This window comes from Trichosurus vulpecula, chromosome 9, assembly GCF_011100635.1.
Source record: "Trichosurus vulpecula isolate mTriVul1 chromosome 9, mTriVul1.pri, whole genome shotgun sequence".
Taxonomy (NCBI): domain Eukaryota; kingdom Metazoa; phylum Chordata; class Mammalia; order Diprotodontia; family Phalangeridae; genus Trichosurus; species Trichosurus vulpecula.
Genome location: NC_050581.1, coordinates 46,966,639 through 46,994,075, shown reverse-complemented (window position 1 = coordinate 46,994,075; position 27,437 = coordinate 46,966,639). Strand labels below are relative to the sequence as shown.

At 37.0% G+C, this 27,437-nt stretch overlaps 1 protein-coding gene across 1 annotated transcript in view; it reads left to right on the top strand.

The window, feature by feature from the left end:
- The window catches only part of PARN (poly(A)-specific ribonuclease), a 186,176-nt gene that overhangs the window by 130,155 nt on the left and 28,584 nt on the right, over positions 1-27,437 (top strand). The window contains exon 22 of the mRNA XM_036738871.1: positions 9,574-9,763. Within this exon, the coding sequence (XP_036594766.1) occupies positions 9,574-9,763 (190 nt within the window). The remainder of the gene's footprint in view (positions 1-9,573; positions 9,764-27,437) is intronic.

Below are 27,437 nucleotides of genomic sequence, written 5' to 3'. Positions count from 1 at the left end.
AAAAGTCATTAAAATAGAGTTTGAAGACTTGTTCGAGGTACATAAAGATGGACATGAAAAGTAAGATGAGGACAGGGTTTCTGTGGGGGTCCAGGATGGGGGAAGATTGCAACTGAATAGGTAAGATAGAAAAGATCTTGACTGCATGGCAGTTTCTAGAGGGGGTGGTGTTGGGTAGACTCTGGATCTTAGATGCAGAAGACAGGAGAAACAAAGGAATCTTTGGCCGTTTCGTAACTTTTAATGGGGACTACATGAAATTACTTGCTTTGTTTTCATTCAGTCATTCTTCAGCGTTGTCCTTATAAGTTGGGAGAAGCAACTTTGGTGACTGACACACTTTCTCCCAGAAAAAATGATTCACTGCAGGTATGAAAGCACAACCTGATAAGGACCTGTCATTTCCATCTTTCTGCAACTTCCCCTCTCTTCTTGGGTTACATTTGGTTAATGAACAAGCTGAATCATCAGCTATATCAGTTCTTTTCTCAAATATAAACCTTCAAAGCACCCATGTAGTCAGTCAACTAAAGCTTAAATACTTCAGCAAATTAGTCATCCAATTTTTTATTTACACATAAATCTACTTCTCAGTCTTGGGATTCTTGTTAAATTATAGTGATACTTTTCTAGGCTTTTTGCATGTATAGCAATAGAAAGGGAAACTGAGGAGGTAGAAAACATATTCTGGTTTTCCTCACTTTGTGAAACAGATTAAGGGGGCCCTGCACAGTATCTTGTATGTAGGTGCTCACATATGGAACTAAATTAAGGTCTGTTTTGGAAAAAGGATGTGTAAATTAAATTTTTCTAAGTTTAATCTTTTTAGCTGTACCAGAGAGCTTGAAACTTAAAGAAATCCAGTGATGAATCATTTTCTCAAGTGAATATCATTACCTCATTTTTTTTTGGTAAGCTTAATTTTTCCTATGTTAAGATTCTTTAAAAGCAGTTTATAGGTTACTCCCATAAAAGTTATTGATAATGTGATTCATCTTTAGTAGTAAGTACCACTTAGTGGCCATCTGCCAAAGTTAATTAGTCTGTAATTACCTTTCCGATCCATCGTGTAAACAGTTTTCTGAATGGTTAGTAACATCAGAGAGTTCTCTTAGATTTAAAGAATCTTTGTATGCCATCCTAATAGTTTACACAAACAGAAAAAAAAGATAATATAATTTAGTCTTCCCCTTGGTGAACTTAATCTTCCAACCATTTTTGGCTATTTTCCAGGATCTATATGACTTAAAATGTTTAAATGATTTTAACTAAGTTTGTACAGTTAGCACATTAATCTTTCTCTCATAAAGTTTAAAGAATGTTAAGATTGTTCAGGTCTTTCATAGCTGTCAGTCAAGTTTCTCAAACCTGTTAAATGTTTTATCACAGCTGTAATTGAGTTTTGCTGGACTTTGTAGTGGCTTGAATATCTTAAAACTCAGATTGCATATCTATTTATTTCTGTATGCATTTATTTCCAAATTTAAATTTTTTTACCTTCCCATTTAGATTCCTTTAGCCCTATGTTTTAAATTTTATTCCTAATTCCACAAATGTCCATTCATGTTCATTATAAAATTATTTACTCCCTTTTTTCTCTTTGCCAGAATATTTCATCATTTACAGCTGATTCACAGACTTACTTTGTGTGTGTTTATGGTTTTGTACTTTGGAGAATTTGTTAACTCTCGACCCATTAAGGACCATGGAAAAATAGAGTAGCCTTTCCTGCTTGTCTAAGCAAAATTACTTAATGCCAAACAGGATTAGAAACCTGTGACCTCGGGTTTCTCCCTATGAGAGTCCTCTGTGGATGCATGTCAGTGTCTTCTCTGGTCTTATATAGTTACCTGGAGTGCTGAGTAGTTAAGTTACCTACGCAGGGTTACCCTTTGTCAGAGGGAGAACTAGAACCAAGTTGCTCCCAGTTCCAAAGCCATCTTTTCTGAATTGTTTAGGACAAACTAATTAATGAAATTTATTGACTTAGGCCATGCTGCCTCATGCCACCTCATGCCAAATAATTGGAATGAAAAGGTAATATAGGTTGCTGGTTAATTGATTTCCTGGGAGGGAATACCCATGATGATGACAGCACAAAACGCTGAAATTTTGAATTAATGTGTATGGTACCTCTGTAGTAGTGGTGATGCATTTAAATGCAGTTTTCTATAATAACGTCCTGAGCCCAGGCAACACACGTAAGAATGAATGTTTAAAAAGTAATCTGTGATGACATCAGTTAGAGGAAATGAATTAATAAATAAATGAAGTTGAATTAATGGCTTCAGTAATTACATTTTAATTTGAAATTTATAGTTTTTTAAAATATGGGTGTAGCACATCTGTGTAGATAATTTCCATTTTTGTCTTTACCTTTGTGTAAGATTTTGCTAAATTAGATTCATATACAGAATCTTATTATTTCATTTAAACTCCTTTGAGCTGTGGTAATATGTAAGACCTACCTATAGTATTGTGAAATGAACTGAGAATATCTTTATATAACCTCTTAATTGGGGTTTATAGTCAACCAATTCATCTTCTGATATTGAAGCCTTTGATTGGTATTTCAGCTATGGCATGAATAAAATGCTAACACTATTCATTTGCCTGATTTCATACAATTTTTATTGAGTCCTAATGTTTTCAATTTTGGGCGTATACCTAAAACTAAGTAACTGCATTCTAAGCTAGTCTTCACACTTCATGGTGTGTTAGGTAACACTTAGAAATAATCTTTCTCCAAATTTGTTTTTTTGCCTCCAAATGCAAATTTTGTTTAATAAATATAAAAGAAAATTTCCTCTTTGTTCTTTGAGGCAGATTCTGAGTTCAGCTCTCTTCATCCTCCTTTGCTGCATTATAAGACTGTGTTTTCTATTAGTATACTCTTTTTAACAAAATCTGCTATTGTAAAAAAAAGTTTGAATAACCTTTGGAATTTTTTGGAATGAGAATTTACTTGTATTTTTGCTTAGCAACCACTGTTTCCTTGTAAATGTTCTTAGGCTGTGAATGGATTCTGTCTTTCCAATTAGATTTTTTTCTCATGGAAAGGCAAGTACTGTGTCATATACTACCCTCATACATGGCCATTGTATTTACAGTGGTGTATGAATTATTCGGACCAAAATAAATAATTTGTTGACTTGATAAACCTGACAGCTGTTTATTTTTGAAAAAATCTTTTAATTTAACATGTCTTCTTTTTATTGCACTCACTTTTCTTACATGATTAGGCATTGAGGATACAAGATTTTGTTGTGTATTCTTTGTAAAATCAGCATTTATCATATTGGATATTAAATGTTTGTTTGATGAAGTCTGTTTTTCCAAATCAAGGCTTGATTATAATCCATGAGTTTTCAGTGGATTTCATGGCATTTGAAACCCAGGTCATTAAATATGTTTGTCTCGATCACGTAGATAAGTTTCATAGCCTTTTGTGATGTGTAGCATGGTACAGTTATGCTGTGTTGCAGTAGTCCATCTCTATTTGGGCATTTCTGTAATTCCAGAATAATTCTTCATAATATGTCCAATATACTTATCAGAGTCCATCATTCCCTCAACTGGGACATGGCTTTAAGACCCATTGTAAGTAAAAAAAAAGTCCCCAAAACATTTTTTGGTTGGATGTTTTATAGTCTGATATGCTCAGTAACTGGATTACTTCTGACAAAAGTTTTGATCTTTTAATGAAAAAGTGAGGGGTTTTTTATTACCTTTTCCCAGTCTTCATTATACCAGTCTTGATATTATCTTCTCCAGGACAAACTTTTTTTTTTTTTTTGTAGCAGTGATTAATAGCATTTTTTACTGGTTTTCTCATCATTTTTCCATTATCAAGAAGCTTATGCTGTATTGCAGAAGACTCCGTCTATGGGCAGTTAGGTGGTGCAGTGGATAGAGCATTGGCCCTATAGTCAGGAAGACTTCTTTTTTGAATTCAAATCTGGCTTCAGACACTTACTAGCTGTGTGATCCTGGGTAAGTCATTCAGCCATGATTGCCTCAGTTTCCTCATCTGTAAAATGAGCTGGAGAAGAAACTAGCAAACCAGAAAAGCCCAAATGGGGTCACGGAGAGTTGGACACGACTGAAAAACAACTGAACAACAAAAAGAAGAATAAATAACCTCTCCAGGTACCAGATCCCTCTAAAAGTCCTTGCTTGTTTTCTGAAGATTAATCATACAGCACTAGTTTGCCAGCTCTTGATGTTACCTTTCATTTTTCTGCTTACTTTCAAACTTAGTCTTTGGGTGTGACTGTCTCTGTCTTATTGTTGGCTTAAAAGATCCAGCTGCTGCAATATCTCTGACAGTCATTCAGTCATGCTTTTTAAGACCTATAACTTACGCACATTTCCTTGGAGTGTTATCCATTCTCAAAAACCACAGAATTGGGAATACAACCAGTGAAAGCAATGAATTACATATGTAGAGCATTGAAACCAGCTTATTCTGTTTTATTTGCTTAGGTCAGCCTATAATCAACCAAAGAATACACAAAACAAAATGGTGTTAAAATTAGTCTGTGTCCCAAATAATTCATATACCACTTTGATAGTACGGTGTTCTGTACCTTATGGGGCCTTGCTAAGTACTTAATAATTATATGACTAGATGAATTATATTTATATAAAAATCGAATATAATTATGCAAATGTAGATTGCCCTAAGGGATGTTTAGATAAGACCAATTGTTCCAAAGAACAAATTAAAGGACCACCCCTTCTACTGACTACATCTTTTTGAAGGTATGACAGTGACTGAGTTAATGATAACTAAAGGGCATTCTAGTCTATCAGCTCATTTGCATGAAGTTTATAAATGGGGAAAAATTAATTTCATAATTTTATAGCATCGTAGTTTATCTATGGCTGAAAATATAGCTTTTTCTCCTCTCTGCTCTTTGACCCTTTGCCTAAGGAAAAAACTATCTTAGTAGCAGTACCCAGAGTGCTGTAAAAAGTAATTTCTTCTCTTATTTACAAGACTACAGTGTCATTGTCTAGACATGCAAGAGAATGTTATAGAATTAATAAGCAAATCTCGTGAAATAAGAGTAGAAAATTGTAACTCTTATGATAGTCTTATAAGCAATTCTTTCTCTTAATGTACCTGTATATCTATGTATGTGCATAAATGCATCTCATTATTTCTATTTACTTAAATATACGTGTGTTATATTTTTTAATTAGGTACATAGTGAAGTGATTAAATGTTATTTCTGCACAAGGCATAAATTTGGGACTTTTCATATTCTCTCAAGATTGTTTTTTTCATTAACCATTATCTACATGTATAAATTTAGGCTTTAACTGATAATGTTATAACCTTACTGGTTTGCTATTCCCAGTGTTTTACAGGGTCATGACTTGACGAAAAAAATTTTTTGTCTTTGTATGGTTGAGTTGATCCAAAAGGAATGTGAATAGTTTGTCTGTTTAATCTACTAATGGTTGAAGGGAAGGGGGGAAATAGTAGTTCGGTTTTGTTTTTAACTATAAGGGATGTTTATAGTGATTATTCTTATTTTTCTTAGTCTTTGAGAGTTTGCTCTACTATACATCCCGAGAATCTATCGTCGTTTCTATTTTGGGTGACATTTTAAGAAACTATTATTCTATCACAAACCCTTCATCTTCACACACAATTATATGTTATATGAGAGAAACGTTGCCAAGTCTTCACCAAATGAGTTAGATACTTTTCAAACTAAGTAGGTTCTTCTTTAAGGACCTTGAGCATCTACCATCAAATGCTGACCATATGCCTATATATTGCCACAGAGTTGAGAGCTGAAAATGACAGTGTAGTAAAATAGTATTGGCCCCGACTGGGTGGAGTTAAATGCCATTTTAAGAGCCTTCAAAGCAGATGCTACTCTCCACTATATTTCTGGCTGAAGAAATTGACTTTACCATCATTGTTAATTAAAGGCAGCCCTTATTGAGGGTGGGGCTTGCATTGGGAAATTTGAAAGGGGTGACTCTTGCATATGTAGCCACTGATGCTGTGTAATGCTGACTAGATCATTAAGCTAACAATTCACTCTCGTGTTCTTAATAAGTAAAAAAAAATCTTTACGTTCATATGGGTTCATATGTAAAAGAATTCTCTTGAAAATGTATACTTCAAAATTAGGTATAGACCTAGTAAGGTCAGCCATCTGCTCAGAATATTTCCATCATTCCGTATTGCCTTTTTGTTGAAATTTATATTCCTTTTCCTGGCACAGAGTCAAGGTCCGTTACAATCTTACCTTTCTAGCTTTATCTTATACCCTTCCCTTTAGTCTGTGCTGTAGCCAAACTAAGTGCTCTCATATATGACTGGTACTTTCCCACATTCTCGCGTATATCTTGAACATCTCTCTCTCCCACTCCTATTATTTCTTACCTGTCTTTTTTAAAGCCCATTTCAAATGTCTTGATCCCCTAAATCAAGAATAAATTTCCATTTATGTATCATAAATAACCATGTTTAAGGGCTCCTCTCACAAAACTCAATGTATCATTTTGTACTGTAATTATTTGTCTCTGTGTCATGACCTCCTGCTAAACTCCAGTCTGCATGTAGGCAGTGACGATTTCTTAATCTAAACTTTTTCTCCCCTCACTTGGTGCTTTGCACAAAATTGGTGAGTAGAAAATATTTGTTGAATTTGGATTTGAATTATTTTAGGTGGTGTTGATTGATGGTAAGAGTTGCATGTGACCTAGAGTTTTTCCGTTAGTGGGTAAGCTCATGAGATTATAGAAATAATGGTGTGGACAGTTTTCATTGCTGTGGAAGTTTCATAATTCATTAAATCTGTTTCAGAGGTCTGTAGACTGAATGGTAAAATGTTTCTAGTTTAGTGAGGAAAGCTTGATAAAATCCCCGTTCCAGTAGTACTAAACATTTACGGTACTTATCATTTATAGGGTGTTATTTGTATGTCAGTAAAGACATTATCATGAGATAATCTTTTAGCTATTTTTATTTTTAAGCTAAGGCCCGATTTACGTTATTCGTGTTGAAAATGAACTATGAAGAGCCTCTTAGATTTTTAAAACAAATAGCACTGAAATATCATTTTGTAAATAAGAAATTTAACTCATGAAAATGAAATTGTCTTAGAAAAAAAGTGACAAATGCAAATAGAAGAAGACATGGACAGATAACAGAAATAGCATTGACTTTTGTAATATATAGGGAAAAATCTCTAGCAATTATTAATATGCTTTGTTTCCAAAGTGTTTTCGAGAAGTATAACTGAAAAGTGGCCTTGAATCATTTCACCAACTAATTTATAGAAGGTTAGAATTGACTGACCAGTCTGCAGTACACTTTTTTAAACAGTCAGGCTGGAAACAGGGGAGGACACCAGTTGACAGCCAATTTATTTTGCTGATTCATCCATTAGAGTGATGGCTATGGGCCAAAGCTTGGCTTGCAGATTAGAGGCTGTGAACTGCAAAGCTGCTGGGACTTGAAGGAATGTTGGTAAATTGTTGCTGTGCAAAGGCCTTCCCTTCCCCTGCATCTCACCTTTTCTTTTTAAATGATCCTGATACTCCATATGTTGAGATAAATCCCTTCTCTGTACAGAAGCAGTTGTTTGTTATATGTAGTCCAAATAGTTAAGGGGTAAATTATTGGGGAATAATACTACTTATTAAGATATCAGCTTGGCTCATTAGTGAGCCTGATCATCTTTGTCATTATGTAAAATATTGACTTAAGCCTGCTTTATTTCCTCTGTAACCAAAATTAATCTTGATAAAAAGATTATTGCCAGCACAGTCCTTTTCAGACACACTTGCAAAATAAACCTGCTGAGTTAAGTAAAGAAAGAGACTTAAAGAAAAAATTTAGGAAGCTTTCTTTTGCCAAGAAGCAATCTGGAAGACATGATGATCGTAGAATTGATGTTTTCTCATCACTTTGAGAAAATTAACCCTTTTGTAACACCTAGAATCATGCTTACAAGGAATCTACTTTAAATATATTTTGGTGTAGATTATAGATTTGAAACCGTAGTCATCTGGAAAAAGGAAAACTAATAACATTCACTAGAGAATAAAATTTTTAAGAGAGGGACAGAATCTATGTGATATCAATAATTTCCCCTTCAGTTTTCATCTACTGAGATAGAGTATATCGAATGACTGTCTTTAAATGTTTTATCTCCTTCACGATGAATCACAGCTGGTTCTGGCACATACTTTTTAGTAATTCACTGTCCTGTTGGAAACTTCAATGTGCAGAAACTTTAAGATTCTGAGATTTTACTTTAGAGTGTGTTCTGAATACATTTGGTAAGTACAGTATAACTTTGCTAATTCAAACAAGTTGGTGAAAGTATGAGGTGTAAGACTTTTAAAGTGAAATATAACTATCATTTTTATCATAATTCATAATTCATATTTGGCATAGGGCACATAGGCTGAACATCTGAACCAATGCTGTGTTTTAGAGCTGCAGTGCTCCCAGCACAAACACATTCAAAGCTTCAGGCAGACCTGAGCCACCTAGATGAAAATTTTAAAAACCCATCAGTTTCTTCTTTTTTACTATCATCTACACGTATAAATTTATGTTATTTGTATAAATAAATGGAACATCTCCTTCATACACCTGCTTTTCTAAAGATCTCTAGTATGGCAGTAGGCAGCTGCTTTGAAAGCTCTGAGTGAAGATAAATACTTACCATCCCCTTGATGATTCCTGCTGCTTCTCTTCCTGTAGTGCTTTGTGAACTGCCTGGACACCAAGACTGCCGCCTGAGAAGGAGGAGAAGCTTTTACTCCAACCTCGGAGAAAGATTAACGTTTTGGGCATTGGTAGTGGGCTGGGAGAGAAGCAGAAACATGCAGGAGGGTAGTAATTAAGCAGTGCCCATCTGCCAGTAGATCTTTTATCCCTTTTCTCTCATAGTTTTGTAGCTCCCATAGTGCCCTGTCCAACAGAGGCTACATGGAGGAAGAAGTGGCAGCACAGAATTTGGCTTATGTTTTGGCATAAAGTCAAGATAGGGAAGTCATAGCATAACTATAGCACTTTAAGTGATGGGTGGGGTGGGATAGGGATGAGAAGTAACAGCTTTGAAGAATGAAGAGAAAAATGTATGATAAAAAAGGGACGACATAGCTGATTATTATAAATCTTTAATTTGCCAAGTCCACAATAATTGGGTTTTATTGTATTTGATCTGGGGAAGGGAGGAGGGAAACAAACATTTATTAAGGGCCTATCGTGTGCCAGGCATCGTACTAAGTGTTTTTAAAATATGATATCATTTGATGAGGTAGGAACTGTTATTATCCCCATTTTATAATTGGGGAAACTGAGGCAGACAGCTTACAGTGACTTGCTCAGGGCCACACGGCCAGGCAACATCTGAGGCTAGATATGAGTATGCTGCCTACAAGAGACTATGTTAGCTTTTACTACTGAGGTTTTATACTTTTCAAACTAATAACGTTTTCTGTTTTTTATGTGTATTAGAAGAATTGAAAGAGATAATGTTTCTGGGATAAATTAAACAATTTTTACTTAAAGAAACTTTTTTTTTGTAGCCGTCAATACCAGCAAGTATGCAGAAAGTTATCGGATCCAGACTTATGCTGAGTATGTTGAAAAGAAACATATGGATAAACAGAACAAGAGGAAATGGACAGAAAATAGTTGGAAGGAGGTTGAAAGAAAGCGGTTAAAAACTCAGTGCACATCGTATGTCCCACAGAGTCGATATTACAGTGTTAACAGGTAAGAAATGTTTAGTAGTAAACTCTTAGTAAATGTTGATGTAAATTGAATTTATTAAATTGATATTGGATGGAAGAGGTAAAATGACCTTTGTATCAATTTTTCTTCTTGTTCCTCATAGAATTCTAGATGGAGGCACTGACTTTTGAGGAAGAATTTGTTTTCTCACTCAGCTAGAATATGTAATCAGTACTTCAGACCTCCAGCATAATTCCAAAGCTACTTTTGAGCAAATGACATTACCAGTGCCCTAATGAGTATTTGAAGCATTCGTGTTATAGGTAGTTTTAGTGAAATCCCAAACTATTTTAATAGTTCTCACCAGCCATACAGACAAATTGTGTACACTTCAGTATGAAAATCCAATTCTTTTTTACTGTGTTCTCAGCATGTAGAACAATAAAGGACTAAAGTAATCTATAAGCTCATCAGAACCTTCCCCTCCACTTGTTGCCATGTGGCCATGCCTAACAGGACCATGTCGGGCTGGCCTGAAGGCAAAAATAGTTGTTCATCTCTGCTTTAGAAAGTAGGGACTTGAATTTGGCACATGTTACTGTTACTCCTCCTTTCCATGTCCTGAATTGCTTCTTAGAGTTAGAAACAAGATACGAGATTGGGGATTTTCTTCCACAGCTTTGGTAGGAAATGTATCAATCTGAATTTGTTCCCAGACTCCTCATACTAGACTTAGTAAAGGTGTTTAAAATTAGACTTGAATTAATATCATAAAAGAGTATAATCTACCTCTTACAGTTAAGAGATGTTTTTGTGTGTCTTCTGCATTCTTGGTGTTTATCTGTTAACCATTTTATTTGAGAATTTGATTAAAAAAAGGATCATGTACTAAAGTACATTAGTGTAAGACTATATTACTATAATATGAATAGATGTTGCACTCACTATGGAATGGAGGAGTGGAGAGAAAACTTAAAAGTTTAAGCGATTTAGAAAGTCACTCAGTTTCCATAGGCTGTGTGGTTGGCAAGCTGATAGCTGCAGAAGTGATTCACTTTAAATTACCTTTAGAAAATTGGCTTTGAGATCTAGCCAGAGCCTCTCATGTCATCTTAGCCTTTGCTGTTGGCAGCTAGTGTTGCTAATACAGATAGATTTCCATCTCTTCTCTTGTTTGGGTCTATATTGTTGGTAGCTTGTATCTTCTTTCAGCAATAGAATCAATGTCCAAAATTATACAGGGATTTGTACTTGACAACTGGAAAAATATAGGGCTTATGTTTTAGGGAAACTGGTCTGGAAGCGAATTTGTCTGGATAGGAAAAAAAGGAGATTTGGTCCAGAAGTGCCCTGAAATCCAAACACAGATAAATAATGTATGTAGAAAATATTTTCTGTAGAATTAGATGTGGGTAAAGTAATGAAATTCCTCTATAATTAGAGGAAATAATTTTCCAAAGTCAGTTTGACATTTATAAAAATTCAGCTTATTCAAAGCTATGGATTATTTGGTATCTGATTTAGTTTGGCTACCCATAAACACTTCCTTGGTATATTTCCTTGTTTTTGGCCTTTCTTGTCCTCCTTCTTGTAAGCCTGAAGCTGTAAAACTTCCTAGAAAATTGAAAAGCTCCTCGGTATTACTAATCATGAGGCATTTGCTAACTCATATATCAAACTTATTTGCATTGAATTAGTGGTTTTCTAAAGTAACTGTGTGATTTGCAGTTGGATATGGGTAAAGTCCAATTACAAAGTTCTGCAAAACAAAGTTATTTCCAAGCCTCGTGGAAAAAAAAAATAATGCTTTATTGAGCTGGTTACAGTAAATAGGCCTATGAAATATGTGCTTTCATTGATCCCCATATATTTAAAGTTACTGTTTACAAAAAAATTACCTCTTTATTTGCTGTTTGCATATTTGTTCAGTCTTCTGGCCTTAGTTTCCTTAACTATAAAGGGGTTGGACCAAGATACCTTGTAGCTCTAAACCTATGAATCAAATTGAAATTATTCTTCAACTCTTCTTAGCATTTATCATCTTGGCATTCTAGTCATAAAAAAAAAAGCCCACCTGAATTCCTAAATCACTGAGAAAAGCAATATAACTCAGGAACCTGGAAAGTGGACCTAGACACACACACACACACACACACACACACACACACACACACACACATACACACACACTTTTGTCTGCTGATTTGAAACAAATCTTTTACTTGTTCAGTTGCTGCGGAGACAGTATAATGTGGTAGAAAGAGCACTGGATTTGGAATTAGTGGACCTAGGGTTAAGTCCTGGTTTTGCTAGTGATCCTGTATGATCCTGGGCCATTTACTTCACTTCAGAGCTTCAGTTTGTTCTTCTGTAAAAGAGGATAAATATACTTGTACTGCCTCTCTCCACTGGATTTTTGTGAGAACACAAACCGGGAGTTGATTTTTAACACATTCTATTCAGTTTTTATCAGATTCTTTTAAAATACTTGTCCCACGGAAGTTTATAAAAGAACTTAACATATAGTAATTGTGCGCCCTCATGGAGCAAATGCGTACGCGGGCCTGTGTGAAATTTTCCAATAAGAAGGCCAGGCAGTTGTATCAGAATAGATTTAGAGAAGCTAGCTTTCAAAATTGGTATTGGATTACAGACACACAGATGCACACACATGCTTCATGTACACATGCAGACATAGATTTAATTGAAAATGTGATATATTCAAGTTTATTTAAAATCTTAAACTTATTAATGATATTCTTTCTGTTTAGTGATTCATATACTTACTGAGAAGCATCTGTGGTGCTTTTTAATTTGGTAGCCTTCCTATTCATGCCAGTTTTCTGATTTACAAATTCCTCTTATCCAAATTAGCATGATCTGTAGTATCTTTTGATAGACACAACTTTTATAAGCTACTTGCCTTCAGTTTTCCCTGTGCTATATTTAATAATTCATTTTATTTTCCTTGAGACTGGGAGTGATTTTGTCTTATGTGTCATGGGATGTAACTTTACTTGTTTGAAATCCTTTAACATAATAATTTCATTTACTGGTGTCTAGAGAGATAAGCAGTTATTCTTCTTTTTCTTTCTTCAGGTTTACAGGCTTAGTAACCTTTATCACATAGTCTTATTTTTCCCTCTCTTCTAACTAATAAATTTTGGAGGGAAGAAATCTTTACTCTTTCTTTCCTTTCCCAATCTCCTTCCCTCCTTTCTCAGGTACCTTCCCTCCTCATTTCTCCCTCCTAGCTTTCCTGGCATCCTTCAAGTCTCAGCTAAAGTCCGACCTTCTTTTCTTGATCCTCCTTGCTACTTTCCCTCTGTCAGTTATCTCCAGATTGTTCTGTAGATATCCTGTTTGTACATAATCGTTTGCATATTGTCTCCCCTATTAGACTGTAAGCTCCTTGAGAGCAGGGACTTGTCTTTTGTCTTTTTTTTTTTTGTAGTATTGCTAGTACTTAGAACAGCACCTGGCACATAGTAGGAGCTTAGAGAAGCACTCATGTGCTGGCATGCATGCAGGTGTGTACACCTCCACCCGCCACCACCTTCCAGCGCCCCTTAGGGATGTCTTGGGAGTGGCTGTAGTGAGAATCAGTGAATTAAATACTCAAATAAACACACATTTGCCCCAAAGAGGGATTGATATGTGCTGATCTTGCTCTCGTATGCTTCTCTTCTAACTGTCTTAGATATTTATAAAATGGGAAGTTGAGAAAGTGAATCAGAAAATCTGGTTTGTTTTAAGCTTATCTATTCATTCTTTCAACAAGCATTTATTAAGCACTTATTTTCTACCAGGTGCTCTGGTAGTTGTTTGGGATATATAGACAAAAATAAAAATAGATGCTTCCCTTAAGAAACTTACATTCTATTAAGAGAAGCAGTATGTACACATGTAAGTAGATATACAATACATACAAAGTAATTTCAGGGGGAGGCAACTTGGGAATAAAGAAAGACCTTATATGGGAGGTGGCACTACAGCTTCACTCTGAAGAATATGAGGGATTCTGAGAGGTTCAGGTGAGGATGAAGGACATTCCAGGCATGGGAACATCCAATGGTAAAGGTGTGGATTGCTAAGATCTGGGGATGTAAAGAAAGGCAAAAACAGCCTTTATCCTCAAGGAGCTTATATTCTAATAGGGGTGAAATGTGTAAATAAATAAATACACCCAGGAAGACCAATTAGGAGGCTTTCACAATAGTCCAAATGAGAAGAGATGAATCCCCAAACTAGTGTGGTAGCTCTGTGAGTGGAAAGAAGGAGGCAGATATGAAAGCTGTGAGAGAATTGGTGTCTTGCCTCTTCTTATCTCCGGGCAGCCACTGCAGTTCCTTCATATGTAATGATTTCAAGATTCTTGAGCATCCTGGTTGCCTTCCTCTGGATGGAAGAATTAGAGCTAGTGAAGGAAGAGTTCAAGGCAAGAAATGTAGTTTTGGGAGTCATCTACACTATAGTTCATAGCAGAAATTGTAATTTTGAATAAGCTGTCTAAGGGGAGAAGTATAGTGGTTGGGCTAAAAGCTACCTGTGATCTTGGTAAGTCATTTAATCTCTCCAAAATTTCCAAGGTCCTTCCCATCTCTAAAATTCTGAGTCACATACTTTCTTTCTGCCTCTCTTTCTCCCCCCTTCAACAACTCCTCCAATCCTCTAAGTCTTTCCTGGGTTATCTAATATGGGCTTCCATTCTGACTTTTGGGTTAACGAACATCAATCAATCAATCAACATGATTGATTATGTGTCAGGCCCTGTTATAAGTCTCAGGGATACAGAAAGGCAAAAGACAGTCCATGCCCTCAAGGAGCTCACAGTCTAATGCGGGAGACAGCATGCAAACAAATACATGCAAAGGAAACAACGTAAGAGGATAAAGAAGAAATGACAAAGAGAAGATACTGGGGAAAGGCTTCCTGTACAAGATGGGATTTTAGTTGAGACTTAAAGGAAGCCAAGGAGGTGAGTAGTTGGAGTAGAGCTCAAAGAAATGCCCAGAGCCAAAGAGGTGGAGTGTGATGTTGGCAGAAAAGCCCGGTACATGGTGGGGAGTAAGGCATTAGACTGGAAGGAGAAGGCCTTGGATGCCAAGTAAAACATTTTTGTATTTGATCCTAGAGGCTATGGGGATCCACTGGAATTTATTGAATAAGGAGAGAGGGTGAAATGATCAGATCTGTGCTTTAGGAAAATCACTTCAGTGGCTAAATGGAGGATGGATTGGAGTGCAGAGATACTTGAGGCAGGCAGACCCATCAGCAGGTTTTTATAGTAGGCCAGGTGTGAGGTGATGAGGGCCTCCACTAGAGTAGTGGCAGTGTCAGAAGAGAAAAGAAGGCATATTAAGAGATTTTACTTCCCTGGATGGAACCACCAGAATTTATTTGGAGGGAAGGGATGTCATGATTAGAAAATCACTCTAGAAGCTGAATGGAAGATGGATTGGAGTGGGGAGAGACTTAAGGCAAAGAATCCAACCAGCAGGCTATTGCAATATTCCAGGCATGAACTGATGAGGGCCCACATCAGGGTGGCAGCTGTAAGTGGAGAGGAAGGGACATAGACAAGAGATGTTGTGAAGGTAGAAACGACAATACTTAGCAACAAATTGGATATGTGTAGAGTGAATATGAGAGGGGAATCAAGAGTGGCACCAAGATGGTGAGCCAGGGTGACTGAGGGAATGATGGTGCCCTTTACCTTATTAGGGACATTGGGAAGAAAGAAGGCTTCGGTGAGAAATGAATTGTGTTGTAGACATACTAAATTTGAGGTGGCTACAGGATATCCAGTTTGAGATATTTAAGAGGCAGTTACTGATATGAAGCTGGGTCTGAGGAAAAAGGAACCCAGAGAGGAGGGTGTCCAGGAGAAGAGAGTGATCAAATTTCAAAAGCTGCAGAAAAGTGAGGGATGAGATTGAAAAGGGCATTAAATTTGGGATTTAAGACATCATTGGTAGTTTTGGAGAAAGCAATTTCAGTTGAATGATGAGGACTTGGAAGGCAAATTGCATAGAGTTGAGAATTTAGGGAGAGTTAAGGAAGTGGAGAAAATTAATATAGATGACTTTCTCAAGGAGTTTAGCTGAGAATGGGGGAGGAGAGATATAAGACAGTAGCTAACAGGCATACTCAGATCAAGTGAGGGTTTTCCAAGGATGGGAGAGGCATGAGCATGTTTGTAGTAAGAAAGCAGCCGTTAGGGAGAGATTGAAAATTAGTAGAGAGAGCAGATGAAAAAGGGGACTGCCTCCTAGGGAAGATCAGATGGGATCAGAAGAATGTAATGATTTAACTTTGGCAAGAGGAAAGGCTATCTCTTTATGTAATATGGGGGGAGGACATATTTGAAGTGTGAGATGAGGAAGGAAGAAGAGGGAACTTTTGACAAATTGGCCTGAGTTTTTCAGTGAATTGTAAGGTGAGGCCGTAAACTTAAAGAGAATGGAGAGAGGGATGGCTAGGAAGGCTTGAGGAGGAATGAAAATTACATTGCTAGGTGAAGCAATATGTCACATGTAAGTACTACAAAATACATAAGGTGATTTCTGGAGGAGGTCCTGACAATAAGAATAACCACTTTGGTGAGGGGCTAATGTAGATCTAGAGCAAAACAGTGCATAAGGATTGCCTGTCTGCAGGGACCAAGCACAGCTGAGACTGTGAAAGATAAATTTGTGTGGATTCAGTCAGCAAAAGGTAGTGGGAGTGATCCAAGATTGGGTTTTGACAGGTCTAAGGGACTCACATGTAGAGGGTAATATCAGGCTGAATTTATTCAGCAAAGGGTTAAGGGAAGTATGGAAGAGAGGAGAGTGTAGCCAATGCGCTGATGATTGCCTTGGGAAGAACTGAGGAGTAGAGGGATTGAGGTCACAGGAAAGATGAAGAACAGGGATCATAAGGCAGAGAATAAGAAAGAATGATAAAAGAAGACCTAACTAAAGATTTAACTGTAGCCACTTTTTAGATGACGACACCTCAGGTGCTTTTCCTTATACCCAGTATTTTTTTGCTTCAGTTAATTTGTACAACTAATCCACTGAGCAGGTACCTTTTGTCCTTAATGCTGTTCTGAAAATGGAAAAATATGCACAGGAATTGAAGAAGACAACTCATATGACCTCTCTAAATAGCTGATCCAATATTTAGAACCTCAGTTCTTTCCCTAAAAGAAAGTGACAAAAGGACATATTAAAAATTAATTTTTAAAATGATATACATTCGGATAAAGATTTGCATGTCATTTTAGTGAAAATCAGTTTTATTTCCTGATGTGTCAGAACATGTTTATCCCAAGCAGAGAAAGTGCTAAAAATAAACAGATTCCACTTGGGTATCTGTCACCTTGAATATTGACATCATGGATGCTAATAAAAGATAAAGGCACTTATGTTTTTAATTAAAAATTGGTGTAATAACAATCAAGGAGGGATATAGACACCCCTATAGACCTTTCATATAATCCAAGTTCTCCAGAAACATTAAAGGTAGAGGCATGAGGTCCATTCAAATTTCTTTGAATGTTTAAATCTGACCTTTAATTTGTTGGTGACCATCTTAATAAAATGTACCTGAACAGATAAACTAGAATATTTAAATTCTGACCCAAAAGCGCAGCCTGAAGTTTAAAATCTGATGAATTCTAGTAGAAACCAGGTGTTCTGCAGCTACCACAAATTAGTTCATATTTAATATACAGTGTCCCAAAAGTCTAAATGCATTTTAAAGCTTTCGATAGTTTAAAACTGCACTAAAGATTGAAACGTACTTTTTTTCATTTCATTGGGGGGGGCAATATGGCTCATATGGGAATATGTTTTGCATGGCTTCACATGTATGATAGGCATCATATTTCGTGCTCTAGAGAGGAAGAGAATTTGGAACTCAGAAGTTTAGTTCTTTTGGAAATCCAGAATGTACGTGATAATTTTCAGGTCTAGATCCTCTTTTAAGTTGTGTAAGGACATATACGTTTATTTTTATACATGCATGTGAATACGATACATTTACATATATCTGTATATACAGTGTCAAACACTAGATAGACCCCTGGCTTAGATGTAGAATATCTTCGATTTAAGTCTTACTTCTGAACTATAGCACCTCTGTGATTCTTGACAAACCACTTCAACCTCTCAGTGTCCTGGGCAACACTTTAAGATGATAAATTACACAAGAGTTATCAGTCTGCATTGGTAGAGGGAGTTTCCGCACCAGGAGCTCCTTACATGAAGGAAGTCACAGATCTGGAGTAAAAATGCATCTCATTCAAGTATACTGTCTTACTGCAATAAATGGTAACGTGAAGGAAATGTGTTAGAGTTAGCCATGCTTCTAATGCATCAGGGTCTTTGCCTTACTCCTCAATGGAGGGAAGGCTGGCCTCAGGTTCCCAGGGACCAACATGTTGATTATGAATCAGCAGTTAATTAAAAAGCAAATGTGGTACTGGTAGATACTAATAGGAGTTTGACATATAAAAGCTAGAAAGTAACCTTTCTGTATTGTTCATCCTTGGTCAGAATCTTAATAGTCTGCAGTACCCGTACCTACATTTTAAAATGAATGTGGAGAAACCGGAGTAGGTCCAAAGAAAACCAACTTGATTAAAAGAAAGGGAAATAGGCCTGTGAGAAAAGGATTTGGTCACTTTAGCTTGTGGCAAAAGAGACAAGGGGAAGAGGCAAGAAAGGGACTTCAAGCTTTCTGAACAGTCCCTTCCATCTTCACAGAAGACTGGGCAAGAGGAAACAGGTTTCAAATGCATAAACATAGTTTTTGCTTAGACATAAGAAAGGACTTTTAAAAAAACTATTAAGAGTGATCAAACACTGGAACCAAGTTATTTTAAGAGTGTATTGAGTCTCTATCCTTGTCCTTAAAGAGAGGAAATATATCCATCTATCTTTCATCATTCAAGCAATCACCTGGAGGCCCAAGACTGAAATAAGTAACTCTTAAGAGCCATGTGTTTTAATGAATTTCCAAAAGGTACAGAAAGATTTTCAAAAGTTTTTATCCTTGTAAAAGCTTACTAAGCTGTAAAATTTCACAAGTCCTTCCCTCTGTTACTAGAGATATAAATGCATATAGGAAACATGAATAAATGCAGAGCTGGTCTATAGCCTGTGCTTTCAATTTTTATGATTAATTTTGCTTCCCTATAGCCTGATTTCTTTCAGATCCAATCTAATTATTTTAAGGCCTTGGTCTCTTGAGCCTTGCTAATTTGTGTGTCTCTATTAGCTAATACCTTAGGATTCCTGTTTTCTAGAAAATATAAATCTCATTAACAAATTGGTTTCTCCACTGTTACTTACGTAATTTTTAAGATGTCTCAATGTATAGAGTAATTTGCATCATAATTCTTTTTTTTCTGGGAATTTTGCTAATCTTTCTAGAAATGCCTTTTCAGATATGCCAGTTTTAACCAGTAGAATAGTTTTTGGAAATGTTCATGAGTATGGTGGTCCTATTTTACAGTGGTAAAGATTTTTATAGTGAAGAAAAAGGAGTAATAGTTTGCCTCTGGATCTAGATATTCCCTAAGAAGCTGTAGGATTTTGAAACTGAAAGAAATTAATTTGTATGTACCTTGTATTTGTATAATTTTTTAACATTTATATAGTACTTTCATATTCATTATATTGCTTCTTCCTTACAACAGTGATTTATGATAGGTAGGATGAGTGCTTTTATCCCACTTCAACAGCAGCTAAAAATGAAAGAAATTGTGAGCTGCCCAAAGTCACACAACTAATTACTAGAAAAGTTGTGGAACTCATTACCTTTTCCCTCCAAATTACCCCCTCTTCCAGACCTCCCTATTCTGTCAAAGGCCATCTTTCAGGCTCCCAAGTTTATAACCTTGACCATTATCTCCAACTCCTCCGTCTCCTTCATTCCTCATGTCCAGGCAGTTGCCAGACCTTGCTGTTTTCACTTCAGCAGCCTCCCTTCTCCACTCACACAACTACTACCTTAGTTAGACACCCATTGCCTCTCACCTACATTATTGTAACAACCTCCTAATTGGTCTCCCTACCTCAAGTTACTCATCACTCTAGTCTACCCTCCACATTTCTTTAAGTGCAGAGCTTCCTATGTGACTTCCCTGCTCAGTTAACTCCAGTGATTACCTGTTGCCCTTGGAATCAAATATAAACCTCTCTGTTTAGCTTTCAAAGGCTTTTGCAGCCTGGCCCAAACCGGCCTTTCTCCCTCATTACACGTGGCTTTCTCTGTGTTCCTCTGACACATGCTCAATCTGTCGTCATTGAGCTTTTGCCCTTACTGTCCTCCGTGATTGGAATACACAGCCCTATAGAGTCTCTCCCTCCTTCAAGATACAACTTAAGCACCACCTTGTACAAAGCCTTTCCTGATCTCACAAACTGCTGGTGCCCTCCTTCCTAAACTACATTTTATTTAAGTACTTTGTGTTTATCTGCATTTATTCAACCTTGAGTCCTCTCTCTCTCTCTCTCTCACACACACACACACACAGAGTCTAATCTGTTGCCAAGACTTGTCCACTCTACCTTTACAATATCTCTTGAATATGCTCCTTTTTCTGATGTTGCTACCACCCTTGGTGCAGGCCCTTATCACCTCACCTCTAGGTTACTACAGTAGCCTGCTGGTGCATCTGCTTCCTCAAATCTTTGCCCACTCCATTTAATCTTCCATTCAGCTGCCAAAATGATTCTCCTGAAGTGTGGATCTGACATGGTTACACATACCTTTTTCCCCCACCACCCACTCAGTAAACTCCAGTGATTCCTTGTCACCTCCATAAAATGCGCTGTTTGGTATATAATGTCTTTTATAATCTAGCCACCCTCCCTTACCTTACTCCCAACCAGGTACTCTGATCCAGTGACCCCAGCTTCCTGCCTGTTGCTTGGACATGACACTCCATCTCTTGGCCATGCCTGGAGTGCTTTCCCTCCTCATCTCCACCTTTTGGCTTCCCTGGCTTCCTTAAGGTCCCAGCTAAAATGTCATCTTTTACAAGAAGCCTTTCTTAACCCCTCCTAATTCTAGAGCCTTCCCTCAGTTATTTCCTCTTTACTTGTCTCCCTGATTAAATTGTGAGCTCCTTAAGGGAAAGACTATTCCCATGCCTTTTTTTGTACCTACAGTGCTTAACACAGTGCTTGGCACACAGAGGCCCTTAATAAACAGCTCTTAAACTTCTCTTGATATTTATTCTGTATCTGCTTAATAATATGTTCTTGTTCCTCCCATTAGAATGTACACTTCTTGTAAGGAGGGATGGCTTCATTTATTGTATTTGTATTCTCAACTTCTTAACATAGTGGCCGGCACAAAAGAGACCCTTCCTAAATGCTTCTTGGTTGAATGATTACTAGTTTTTGCCCAAAAAAAAAAAAATTCTTTCAAAGGTCTGTGCAAATCTCACTCAGTAACAATGACAGACTTTTTTTTTTCTTACTTGTTTCCTATGTCTTCTAGGACAGAGGTAATCAGGATTTTAGTGATAATTTTACATATGCAGTACTAACCGCCCATCCTCCTGGCCAATTGACTTGCAACCCTTTGCCCCCATCACAACTAAACAGTGAAAGGAAGGGGTCAGAAACTGTGCTGTAAGTAATAGATTTTCAGAAGAGCTAATAAATATGCAACACAAACTAGGGCCTGATTAGTTTAAAATGCATTTTAATTATGCATTTATCAACAAATGGAATTATTAACAATACAAATTGGTCTTCCCAGCTGGAATGTTCCCAGGATATAATAAAAACCAAGAATTATTATTAAAGGTATAAACCTTTTAGACAGAGATTTCGTATGACTTCTGAAAAGGTAAATTCCTTCACCTTAGCACCAGTGATCATATGAAAGAAAAGGATTTGGTTTTCTGAATCACAATCTTAGAGGAAGGATGGGCTCTTGGCTGGTAGTGGAGTATGTTATGGGATCTGGAAAGAAAGTACTCTGCTTAGCTGTGGATTTGCCAATCTAGCAGGAGGTAAAATGTCCAGCCCTTTTTGCTTTAGATGCCTCCTATTTATTTTTTAAAAATTTATGATATGCCTGATATCCTCTGTAATATCTGGACATTCACCAAAAGAAACATCTCTCCTCCAGATTATAATAAATTAGAGAAATACCTCCAGTTGTTCCTGTTTACAGATACCCAGATACTGTAGAGGATATTAGGTATGGCAAAAAATCAACAATGGAGGGAGGAACCTATTAACACACAAGAGAAAATAACTGGGAAGAGGATAGTAACAGTGTTATGACCTCAATGTTTATAATGCACAGTTTGAATAATAACAATAGTAATAAAAAATGACCTCAAAATTTTCATACAAGTATGAAAACAAGATGTCATTAGCTGTCATTGAGACTTGGTAAGGTGAGATTGATGAGTAGAAAATGGCAATTAAGGATTATGTTGTGTTCAAAAAACTAAATGTTTTAGGGGCAACAGAGTTGCACTATATGCCAAAAAATTATATTCCCATGTTCAAATCCATGAACTTGAGATGAGAGGTGTGATAGGAAGCATTTGCATGAGGACAGAAGAAGAAAGAAATCAAAGTTATATCTTTGTGGAAAAATAACCTCAATTGGGGTTGGCAAACTATGGCACAGGAACCAGAACTGGTTCACTGCCTTGTATGGTCAGTGAAATAAAAATGTTTTTTACATTTTAAAATACAATTTTTAGCTTTCCTGTACAGAAATAGGCAGCAGACTGGATTCGGCCCCTGGGCTGTAGTTTGCTCAGTTGCAAAGTTGAAATAGTTTCTGATATAGATCACAAAACTGGAAGAGAAGAGATTCATTGGGAATGGGCAAGTGAGTTAGGGGATGGGGTGGTTAAAGGGGAAGGGAATAAGTATTTACATAGCACCTAGTGTGTGCTAGGCTTTGTGCTAAGTGCTGTACAAACTTTATCTCATTTGGTCCTGACAATGATCCTGTGAGGTGGGTGCCATTACTTAACCCATTTTCCAGTTTACAGAGGAAACTGAGGCAAAAAAGTGAAGTGACTTGCCCAAGTCTCACACATCTAACAAGTGTCTGAACTTGGGTCTTCCTGTTCCAGGTGCTATTTTCTGGATATCTGGTGGAAAGCTTATCTGTAAAAATAAAATCCTCTAATAAATTATTGGCTAATAGTGGTATCACCAGAAGGTAGAGAAAGAGAGGGGCTGTTACTGTAAACTCTATTCTGATCAACTAGGATAAAGACAAGTTAGTGAAGTGGGTTTAACAGTAACTATGGGCGGAAATGACCATGTCACCTTAAAATTCGCAATGGCCAAGGAGGAGAAGAATAGGCATAGTTGTACATGTGTCCTGGACTTTAGGAAAACAGATTTCACAACATTCATAGTAAATATGGATATGATTTCATGACCTGAGACTGTAAACAAGATGACTTAACACTCTCTTAAAAATAAAATTCTTATACTTCATTTTTAATGATCCCAGTGAAAAAGGGAGGAGAGTAGGGAAATGTCAGTTATTTTAAATGATCAGTGTGGCATGGTATCAGGACTATAACCAAAGAATACAGAAGTGACACAGATCAAAGGCTATAGACCAAAATGAACTTAGAAACCTGAGAAAAATATATAACGACAACTAAGACCATATATATATATATATATAAATTATATTATATATTATGTGTATATATGTATATGAACAGGAAGAATATGAGGAAGAGTTAGGTGTACTGTTGCACTGTTTGTAGACTATGGTGATCATGTATGATAGAGAAAATGCCATTTGGTGGATGATCAGAGAAAATTTTTTAAAATTTAAAATTATTTTTCTTAATTTAAACAACAAAAAATTATTAATTTAAAAATACAGAAAATATTTTGTAATCCTGTAGGTTTTGAGTAATATTTTTATTAAAATGCCTTTTAGGTCTTAATAATTAAGAAAATATTCATTAAACTCTTTGAATTTTAAGATAAAGCCATCATTTTCTGATTTGTTAAATTTGCTATGGTACCTGGTAAGCAGATGGATTAAAGTTTTATATTAAGCTCTACTTCTGTAACCAAATTGGTGTGGGGAAAGATCAACTGTACAAAAGTTAATAAGAGTAGAATTGCAGTAAAATCTTAAATAGTAAAATTTTGAGACCACTCTGCCCGGTTTATTTCAAACCCTGAATATTTTCTTTATTTTTCAGACATTTTTAACAATAAACATTTGTTTTTATATCCCTTACATTTCCCAATATGTTGAGCCCTCCCCCCAGAGTGGATATCCAGCCTTTATAACAAAGACTAAAAAGAGCCAGGGGTGGAGGGGAGTTTAATAAAACTAAACCAACATCTAGAAGAAGTCTGACATTCTATTGTAGTTCCCCCACCTTCCAAAGAAACAGAGATAGATGTCTTCTCCTGTCTTTTCTTAAAGGCTGAGCTTGGTCAGTATAATTTCACAGCATTCAGTTTTGAGTGTTTTGTCATTATTATTGTCTGTCTATTTACATAGGGTTGTTGTGAGGTCCAAATGACATAATAAATGTAAAGCGGGTGGCACAGTGCCTGACACATAGTAAGAACTATATAAATGTTAGCTATATATGTGCCACGGTTTGTTTTTAATTTGTTTTATCATTCAAATGGACATAGAATTAAAACCTAGATATTTGGGATGGAGCCAATATGGTTCCTGGAAAGTAGGGACTCACTTGAGCCCTCCCCCAGGTCCCTCCAAACACCTGTAAAAAATGGCTCTGAACAAATTCTAGAGCTGCAGAACCCACAAAATAGCAGAGGGAGCAGGGCTCCAGTCCAGCACAACCTGGATGGTCACTGGGAAGGGTCTATGGCATGGTGCTGGGAGCAGAGTACAGCTCAGCATCGGGGCCAAGACCAACCAGACTGGGAGACTGGCAGAACAGGCAGGGCAGAACAGGGCCCATAGGGCCCTTAATCATAGAGCTGTGGCAATGACTTCTCAACCCACAAATGCCAAAGATAACAGCAGGTTAGTGGAAAAATTGCTGGATAGGAGTGGGAGGAGTGTGCATTTGGCCCAGCCTCCAGGGGCTGCGGAGGTGGTACAGCCCTGCGGCTGCTTCCAGAGCTCCAGCTGTGGTTGCTTCTGACCCCAGGCCCACCTGGTGGGAGGAATTAACTGGCAATCAGAGTGGGAGTGCAAAGCCTGCTTTGCCCTGCTTAGATCTGGGTCTCAGTCCTGGTTGGCGGTTCTTGGGGGAGGAAGAGCACTGGTGTGGCAGAGCTTGCTGTGTAGAAGTAGCTCTAAAAACAGCAGCGCAGCCCCTAAAGCTTGGGAAAAGCACTCTCTACAAGGAGTCATACCCTGACAGAAAACTCAAAGGTCAAGTAGTTGTCTGGGAACATGGCCAGACAGCAAAAAAAGGACTCAGACTTAGACTCTAGAATCTTTTTTTGATGACAAAGAAGATCAAAACATACAGCCAGAAGAAGTCAACAAAGTTGAAGAGCCTACATCAAAAGCCTCCAAGAAAAATATGGATTGATCTCAGGCCATGGAAGAGCTCAAAAAGGAGTTGGAAAAGCAAGTAAGAGAAGTAGAGAAAAAATTGGGAAGAGAAATGAGAGAGATGCAAGAAAATCATGAAAAACAAGTCAATGACTTGCTAAAGGAGACCCCCAAAAATACTGAAGAAAATAACACCTTAAAAAATAGACTAACTCTAATGGCAAAAGAGCTCCAAAAAACCAGTGAGGAGAAGAATGCTGTGAAATGCAGAATTAGCCAAATGGAAAAGGAGGTCCAAAAGACCACTGAAGAAAATACCACCTTAAAAATTAGATTGGAGCAAGTAGAAGCTAGTGACTTTATGAGAAATCAAGATATTCTAAAACAGAGCCAAAGGAATGAAAAACTGGAAGACAATGTGAAATATCTCATTGGAAAAAACACTGACCTGGAGAATAGATCCAGGAGAGATAATTTCAAAATTATTGGACTACCTGAAAGCCATGATCAAAAAAAGAGCCTAGATATCATCTTTCAAGAAATTATCAAGGACAACTGCCCTGATATTCTGGAGCCACAGGGCAAAATAGAAATTGAAAGAATCCACCAATCGCCTCCTCAAATAGATCCCAAAAAGAAATCTCCCAGGAATATTGTCGCCAAATTCCTGAGTTCCCAGGTCAAGGAGAAACTATTGCAAGCAGTCAGAAAGAAACAATTTGAGTATTGTGGAAACACAATCAGGATAGCACAAGATCTAGCAGCTTCTACACTGAGGGATCGAAGGGTTTGGAATATGATGTTCTGGAGGTCAGAGGAGCTAGGATTAAAACCAAGAATCACCTACCCAGCAAAACTGAGTATAATGCTCCACGGCACAATATGGACATTGAATAAAATAGAGGACTTTCAAGCTTTCTCAATGAAAAGACCAGAGCTGAATAGAAAATTTGACTTTCAAATACAAGAATCAAGAGAAGCATGAAAAGGTAAACAAGAAAGAGAAATCATAAGGGGCTTACTAAAGTGGAACTGTTTCGTTTACATTCCTACATGGAAAGATGATGTGTGTAATTCATGAGACCCTTCTCAGTATTAGGGTAGTTGAAGGGAATATACATATATATATATAGACATAGGGCACAGGGTGAGTTGAATATGAAGGGATGATATCTAAAAAGTAAAATTAAGAGGTGGGAGAGGAATATATTGAGAGAGGGAGAAAGGGAGAGATAGAATGGGGTAAATTATCTCACATAAAAGTGGCAAGAAAAAGCAGTTCTGATGGAAGGGAAGAATGGGCAGGTGAAAGGGAATGAGTGAATCTTACTCTCATCGGATTTGACTTGAGGAGGGAATAACATACACACTCGATTGGGTATCTTACCCCACAAGAAAGTAGGGGGAAGGGGATAAAAGCGGGGGGGATGATAGAAGGGAGGGCAGATGGGGGAGGAGTTAATCAAAAGCAAACACTTTCGAAAAGGGACAGGGTCAAGGGAGAAAACTGAATAAAGGGGGACAGGATAGGATGGAGGGAAATATAGTTAATCTTTCACAACATAACTGTTATGGAAGTGTTTACATAATGATACATGTGTGCCTGTGTTGAACTGCTTGCCTTCTTAGGGAGGGTGGATGGGAAGGGAAGAGGGGAGAGAATTTGGAACTCAAAATTTTAAAAGCAGATGCTCAAAAAAAAAAAGTTGTTTTTGCATGCTATTGGGAAATAAGATATACAGGCAATGGGGCATAAAAATCTATCTTGCCCTACAAGAAAGTGAGGGGAAAGGGAATGGGGGTGGGGAATGGCATGACAGAAGGGAGGGCTGACTGGTGAATGGGGCAATCAGAATATATGCCATCTCAGAGTGGGGGGGGGAGTGGAAATGGGGAGAAAATTTGTAACTCAAAATCTTGTGAAATCAATGCTGAGAACTTCGAAATATTAAATATTTTATACCACTTTTAACTTTTCAGAACATTTTTGTAGCTCTTCTTTTCAAATTAGTATTATTTGGAAATAAATATATTTATAGCATAAATTTATTTCTTCTGTATCTTCATAGTATTAGTCATACGTAAGACAAGTCAAGTTAAATCTAGTTAGCATTATCTGCCTCTAAACAAAGTATCATATTGGATTGTTCACTAACTCTTCATGTGTATCAGTGTAACTGATTTTTTTTTGTTATAATGTCTTCAAAACAAGTACTCA